Below are 7,796 nucleotides of genomic sequence, written 5' to 3' on the forward strand. Positions count from 1 at the left end.
ACTTCTTTTCCAACACAAACTGGCCCATATGGATATCCATATGTGTATATTAGACTTTTATATTAACGTTACATTTTATCCCTATCTTTTGAATATAAAGATTTTTTTAATAGATTCTTAGACTAAAAAAAGTTATCAAAGCAGAATATTAAATGAAAATAACAAGATACATCAAATAAATGAAGCAACAATAATACTAAAAAATGAAGAATAAGGTATCACGCTAATACTAAATAAAATACAACCAAATAAGGAGAAGATGTGTAAAGGAAACGGACCCCGACCTCTCCCACATAAAATATGAAAGCCCTTTATACTTACTATCCTTTTACCTAATTCTCGATCTTTTATATCTTTTTATTTAAGGACATATCTTCAGTAAACTAAAGATGAGTTATGTCTTTTGTAATCACTTCCCTTAGTTCTTTTACATCTATGTTTTGTCTAATCACCTCTCATAATTCTTTTTGATCTTTATGATTTTATCTCTACCTCTCCTAAAATCTATTATAATCAATCTCTCACACCTCCTCACTGGTGCATCTGTGCACCTCCTCTTGATATGTTTAAGCCATCTTGATCTTGCTTCCCCATCTTGTTCATCATGGAGGCAACTACCACCTTATCCTATATAACATTTTTCTTGGTGTTATTCCTCTTAGTCTGCCCAGACATGATCGAACATTCTAGTCTCTAAAGTGGCATTAAACAACCCACAACTATATTGCTTGCGCTCTTACAAAATTCCACCAAGATCGTACCCACTTGATCCAATTGTTCTTCCCCTTCTCATCCACTGAATTTTCCCCTTTACCTCTACAAACTTTATACATCTACAACATATAAAATTTCTACAACTCTCAAAATGCTCTAATTCCCCAACACAGTATTCATGTCTCCCTTATCATTCAAGAGCATATGAAAATACAGTTGGCATCTCCATTTAATGTGATATCATGATTGTAATAGTCATACATGTAATAGCATCTTTAATATAATAACATAATCTAAAATTCATACAATCGAACCTAGCTTGTCTAGTTGTTATAGTTGTATGATTGTACCTCATCATATTTCATGATATCATAAGTAATTTATATGCATGAACAAAACCTTATTTTAGTTTTGATCATTTTACTAACTCACAACCTACTAAATCCTCTAATCATATACACTTATATGACCAAAAATTCATTTATTTCCTTCTCATATTCCATTTAATCATATAGGTAAGGGATGCTGATCAAAGTCACCTTCATATGCCAAAGTTCATCAAACATATGACAAAAGGTCTTGAGGCATATACAATAGCACTTGTTATCAAATTCAATTAACTTTGCCAATAGAAAATAATGTATCATCATCCACCCTAATAGGGGCATCTATATTTTTGTAAATCTATATGAATACCAGAATCATCGACTTGTAAGTACGTGGCTGAACAGCTTAACAGAATCAGTAGAACTAATTTTTTTGGCATGCACAAAATGGAGGGGAGAAGAGGGGATCAAGAGAACAATATGTCGTGCTCTATATCTTCAGAGGCTGAAAAACTGTTGCTTTCCGGCTCCCCTCCCTCCTCCTCTTCCTCATCCTCCTCACTGTTCAGTGCTGAAGTTAAAGGCTCGAATTTCCTCCGTGCACCAGCCCCACTTCTTCTTCGAGTTTCTGCAAAAATGTTTCATCTGATTAGCACTGTAGCCACCAAGTAATGCTACTATGACTAGAAGTGGCAACAGTATTGGGACTCACTCTTATTAGTAATCGCAGAACGTGTAAATGCCAAAAAATCATCCCATTTGAATTGTCTTAGTTCCTGCTTCTCTTCCTCGGAAAGCTCAAAATTCGGTTCCCTCCCACACATAAAAGCGGCCCTACAAATACAAGGGAAAAAGAAAAAATCCATCCATATTAAAGCTTCCATAGAAGAATCATCTAATAGCAATAAAACTGCACAAGGATCTTGTCGCTGTAAATTTCTGAAAATTGGTAGATGAACCCTAGGAAACCCCATCTTATCAGATACCAGTAAGGTACAAGCCTGTCGAACATTTGAAATTTTTAGCATCATGCTGAAGGGGGAGCAGAATTTAACAAGGTGAAGAAAATAAATTGGCAGGCAGTATGATACCTGTCATACAGTCTAGCAGCTTCTTCTTGAGTGCCAACTGTACCCAAGTGGATTTGTTTTTTATCAACCTTTATTGCAGCTTGCCATTTCATATTTTTAAAGTAGACACCTCTCATGAGACATGGTTCTTGGTTTTCAAAGTGCTTTCTCCTGTGTCGCTTTCTGCGTTTAACTTCTGGAACAGCAATGTACAAATGTTATTTCATGGGATGCAAGCAGCACTTCTAAAGACACAAGAGATCCCTTAGCGCTCAATGTGAATATTCCTGTGCTAAGATTTATGGAACTAGAGTGTCTTCCAGTCAAGCCAAGAGCTGGTGGTTTAAGTAGTAGTATTCAAATAGCTCCCAACCAATTCAAATGTTGATTCAGGTAAAGAACAAAATGGAGCAATTAGTCATTTGATGAAACTTTTTGATGATAGATATGTTGATGACAGCAATCAGCAGTTAAGTTTCAAGTGACATCCCACAAAAATGAAATATTGATATTCTAAGGCCAGAAGAATTGTCATACAATGTGTACTAGATATAGTAGCCACATATGGCTTCTCAAAACCTAGATTAAAGAAGTTATGTACCATGACTATTGAGGAACAGAGGAAGCTAATTAATTATTCAAGGTGATTCTTTTTTTGTATTTACGAGCATAGAAAAGCAGAGCAATCACACACATGCAGTAAAAGACATCGTCAATATATGTGCTTCCAATGTAGTTCAAGGCGCGCTTTAAGCACACTTAAGCCCTGAAGCGAGGCTCAAAGCGTGGCGAGCGCTTCGCCTCACTTTATGTGCGCTTCAATGTCATCCTCAAGGTTCTAAGGCTAACTTTTCCTTGCCAATGAGCCTGTTTTGAAGAAGTGACACTAAGCGATTGATATTTCACTTTATCATAAAAAAAATTCAATTTCTTTGGTCTTATATTTGTCATGTTTATAATTATTAATGTTGGACTAGACACACACACACACACACACACACACACATATATATATATATATATATTTGTATTTTTTTCTCCCTTTGCGCCTTTTTTCATTAAAGCCCACACTTTATTTGCGCTTTGCACTTAAAGCCCCAACGGAGCTGTTTTGCGCTTTTCACCTTTGACAGCACTGTGTGCTTCATGCTGTTGAGATTTCTTGAGTTTTTGTCTGCAATAGAGAGTTGCTTCGCGCTGGTCAATTAATTATCATGTTTTCATTTAAATATACTTGAAGAAAATTATTCATGAACAGATTTATAGGATTCCACTGTGTCCTCATCAGTCTGGCTATTACACAATAAATGAATCAGCTGGTAAAGTTAGTTAGCTTTGCCATATTAGTAATTAGGTAAGACTGTTGATTAGTTAGAAGAAGGTAGCAGATAAGATTCTTTCTCAGGTATATATATGGCATTGTATCATTACAGATTGAATCATCGACTGAATGTTCGAGTAAACTTTCCTATTGAATTCTATGCTTCATCATCTTCTATCCTTTCATCCACCATTGCTGAATGACTCGAGCTTTCCCCACCCCTCAACCCCGTGTTCTAATCTTCCGCCTTTTTTATTTTCTTATTTACCCCAGATTTTTCCTTACTCCTTTCGACCAGCTTTATTTAAGTAGCAGCACTAGACTTCGTAAAACACAACAGTTCCCATCAGTTTATATGAGATTACAACTTTGTTTCAGAAGCAACAAAATTTTAAAGTCAGATAAACAAGCAGCGGGTCTGAACAATTATGTGCAGTCATGTTGAAGATACCGACACAGACATATTTGAATTTTGTTGTGTGTACCATAAAGATCTGCATCATAAAGATCTGCAGATCTACCCTAATATAATGAAATAGAAATACAGTCAACCAGGTGATCAAACCATCATTAGTATATAAGCAAAAACCTGGAAATTGTTGAGCGGTTTGCTCCATCAAGGAGCCAGAGGCATGACTATTCGATGATCCAGGAACAACTTTTACAGCAATTTTCTGGAGAGCATTGAATCAATAGATTAGAATAAAAAGAATGCCAGCAGAACTTAAGAGTTCAATAAACAAACATGAAATTCAATGGTCGGGTAGAGGATCCCACATGATCCTTTGTGAATTAAAATCCTATTGACTGGGAAGAAAATATACATGTTAATCTGCTCACTGTAATAGTGACAGTTGTGCCTTGACGTATTAGTAATCAATTATTCTTTCCTTGCTGTAACTGAAGCAGATGTTTGGAGAGAATACTATTATTCAAAATTTAAAGCTGGACAGAACCTAAGATATTTACAGATTTGGCTTCATCATATCACTTGACTTTATTTTACTAGTCAGAATGCTATCAGTTATAGGCCATAAACTGTGAAAGGAGCAACAAACATGGTCGGCTATCCACTAAAATCTCATTGCTTGGAGACATTAGTGATAAACCTCCTCCAGTGGACACATTATCTTTTTCCCTTTTGTGTGTCATAGCCAGTATTATTTACACAGAGAAACAAGTGAATTGAATTTGCTCCATCAGACACAAAAGTATTTTTCAATGTAAGCTTTTTCGGCAGAGAACCTAGAGGACCCCTTCCTTTTCTGCATGAAATGATATGAGGAACAAGCTGAAACACACACAATACAGCACAGGACATAACAGCATAACAACAGTTGTCATGTCTTACCAAATGCGGTAGAATTTTCACTTAAACTTCCCTCTACAAGACACAAAATAACTACCTATGCTGAGGAAGCCACTTCCACTAATTTGATCGGTACTCTGGAAATGTTTTACGTAATTCTGAAGATAAGAATCAACACATTTAGCATAGATCTTCGCTTCCTTATTATTGAAATTAGTTTGCTTAAGCACAATGGTATGGAATAGCAACCTATGTTTAGTAGGAAACATATTAAATAAACTCTCAAATAAGTTTTATCCTAGCAGATTAACTTAGTGATATTCAAACGAATCAATCTTTTCATGATAACCCAAAATAGAAGGAAATGGAACAGAGACAATATCCCTTAGGAAGGTCGCATCATGTACTGCTTCTTCAAACGAATCATCCATAAGAACCATTTGGCTGAAAACTACTTCATTTGCTAATTCAAGACACAATTGACTGCAGGCAAAAGATCCATAGAAGAAGCCACCCCAGTACTATAGAGACTTCCCTAAAATTGTCAAAAGGTGATTCCATATTGCTTCTATTTCATTTAAAGATTAATGATGTCAGTGTTTAAACTATTACATCCTTCTTACTTGATCTAGTCTTCAAAAGATTATATGGAGACTTTTGAAAACAAAATCAGGAAAATTTAGACATTCATGCTCATGCAACATATTAGCACGATAGTGAAGCATATAGATAATGCTATCACTTCTCTTTCAGATACACTAAAATTACTAATTGAAGGGATGCAACAAGAATAATGAGAACGCCTTTAAACTAATATATAGTAGATATACCAAACATCAATAAACTATTCATACCTCTTTTGACTCATCAATATCAGTTGATGGCATTGGGTGTACACTAGTGGGTCTGTTGCTGAAGAAACGATGTTCTGCGAAGTGCCCATTCTCAGAGAATTTTGGCAGTGGAACCAAGAAGGCGCTCCGTCCTTCATAATCATTTGTGTATCAAGAAAAGTTATCCAAAAGTATTGCTAAACTTGTTAAGTAAATTCACCCAAGAGTGAAAAATATAAATATATAAAAGTGAAAACAGGGCATTCTAGTTTACAATAGATAGAAAACTTGGCAACTGTATTTTACGAAGTATAGAAACTATGCATCTACCGGACTTCAATGATTATTATAAACCAAGATACACTAACTTTCCATACCAGAGCAAAGTCCTAACAGCTTGCGCCTTCGGATGCTCACCATAGCTCACCAAATTATGCCTAGCAGAATTCCAACAGCACGAAAATTAGAAAGTTGGAGACGCATTTTTGCATTTGCAAATAGCAGAATATTGCCAACTTGTTAGGTAAAGTAGAACAAATGCCTAATCTGGCCCTTAGATTGCTGGGAATTGATATCATGTATGAAACAAGATATATTTACTCATAAAACACAGTGTAAGTGAAATCTGAACTGTAATTCATAATATATTATCAGCATTACACATATGATCACTTCCAGAACAAAGTCAGCAGCTTGATGCTGGGGAGATGTAGCTAAAACTATGACAACACAGTTAAAATCAAGATTCTGTCATTCCACACTACTGAATCTACCTGCTGATAAAATTAAGCCCCAAAAACAATTAGTGGAAATTTTAGCCTTGCATAGAAAGAATGATAACATTTAGACTAGTTAGAGGTCAATATTGTCACCCTGGGGTTGGGAGATTTTCACATTCCATACAAAGAATCTTAAACATTCAAGTGACATACCAAAGACTAAAAAACATGAACCCCCAAGTTGCAGCAGGCATTGAAGATAATTTTTACATAAAATAAAGCAAAAAAAAAAAAGTAGACCCTGTTGGAAGATAAGGTTATGTAGACCAAGTCAACCCTCACCAACCTACCACCTTTTGTGGAGAAGAGAAAATTAGAAGAAGAAAGATGCAAACTTTCCAAGACTAGAGAGTATAGACATCAAAACAATCAGAGAACAAAGGGTAAAAGAACCACCCACATGAAAAAGAAAGTAGCATTATTTGTTATCATCCAAAGCACAATGACCAAGGTGAGTAATAGTAACAAAGAAATTATCCCACATGTTAAACCATAAGTCAAAAGTAACTCAAAAGAAACAAAACCAAAAACCAAGAAAATACTAGTACCTTAAAACTACAAGAGGAAAAGTAGTTGAAAATCAAGAATCTTGAAATGGGGATTTAGGTGGGGGAAAAAGAAGGGATTTTTTTTTAATTCAAGTTGAAAAGGGTTGAGAAAGAAGAGGGTGTGGTAGAAAGAGAGAGAGAAAGAGGTGGAGATTGTGTTTGTAGAAGTAGTTGTTGTTACTCATGCATCTACCACCTTTTGTTTTTATTTATACTCTCATTATGTCTTTCTTTTCTAACACTGGGCTGGCTGGCTGGCTGGCTGGCTGTTGATGCTGGTAAACCCCCTCTCTACTATCTTTAAGGGGTGGGGGGTAGTGGGGTAGAAAGAGATACAAACAAGAGAGTTAATATAGAGAGAGAGATTATAAAATGAGTTGAAACTTCTTCTATAATAATTACTTATAATATAGAATATATATATTACTTAATGACCATTTTGCCCCTATTGTTCATGGAAAAGTCTTTTTGTATATTCATATTTTTCATGACAAAAATACCCTTGATTAATCTACAGCCTCTTATTTTTGAAAAAAAAAAGATCCTAAAAAGAATCATTTTTCTTTAAGTGAAAAAGGAAATGCAATATTTGTGTATTGGATAATTGCGGGGCCCTCTTGAAAATAATACTTTTAAATTTATTAATTAATTATATTTTTTTTCAAAAATTACGTGTTTTTTTTTTTAAAAAAAAAAGGAGTTGGCTTTGTTGTTGGCCAAACACACTTCTATTATATGGTTGAATGACATATGAAGTCATTGAGAATTTTTTTTGAAGAACTTCTTTAGGTTTGGGTATTACGATTAATACATGATTTATTTAACTAATATTTTAAATATATTCTTGTTATTTAATTTATATTAATTTAATATAATAAAGTTGCACCTTCTATTAT

The 7,796-nt window shown here is 34.7% G+C and overlaps 1 protein-coding gene across 5 annotated transcripts; it reads right to left on the reverse strand.

The window, feature by feature from the left end:
- Positions 1-1,314: 1,314 nt before the first annotated feature.
- On the reverse strand, positions 1,315-7,284 carry LOC101250625 (ethylene-responsive transcription factor-like protein At4g13040). 5 transcript variants are annotated; one of them, XM_004247023.5, is made up of 7 exons: positions 6,901-7,284; positions 5,951-6,010; positions 5,595-5,725; positions 4,021-4,105; positions 2,132-2,306; positions 1,753-1,874; positions 1,315-1,668 (listed from the first exon to the last, which is right to left on the reverse strand). In XM_004247023.5, the coding sequence occupies exons 2-7, from the start codon at positions 5,991-5,993 to the stop codon at positions 1,508-1,510; spliced, it is 717 nt and encodes a 238-aa protein (XP_004247071.1). In that variant the 5' UTR covers positions 5,994-6,010; positions 6,901-7,284; the 3' UTR covers positions 1,315-1,507. The 5 variants fall into 5 exon arrangements, with proteins under 5 accessions (XP_004247071.1, XP_025888573.1, XP_069144880.1 ...); XM_026032788.2 differs by having other exon boundaries at positions 2,132-2,303; positions 6,901-7,240; XM_069288779.1 differs by having other exon boundaries at positions 6,753-7,083.
- Positions 7,285-7,796: the final 512 nt, after the last annotated feature.

This window comes from Solanum lycopersicum, chromosome 9, assembly GCF_036512215.1.
Source record: "Solanum lycopersicum chromosome 9, SLM_r2.1".
Lineage (NCBI taxonomy): Eukaryota > Viridiplantae > Streptophyta > Magnoliopsida > Solanales > Solanaceae > Solanum > Solanum lycopersicum.

Excerpts from the sequence above, each read along its gene's own strand:
- LOC101250625 (XM_004247023.5), bottom strand. The coding sequence starts at position 5,993 with ATGGTGAGCATCCGAAGGCGCAAGCTGTTAGGACTTTGCTCTG. Across the intron at positions 5,726-5,950 it reads GCTGTTAGGACTTTGCTCTG|GACGGAGCGCCTTCTTGGTT; the intron begins GTATGGAAAGTT and ends ATGATTATGAAG. Across the intron at positions 4,106-5,594 it reads ATATTGATGAGTCAAAAGAG|AAAATTGCTGTAAAAGTTGT; the intron begins GTATGAATAGTT and ends AATGCTCTCCAG.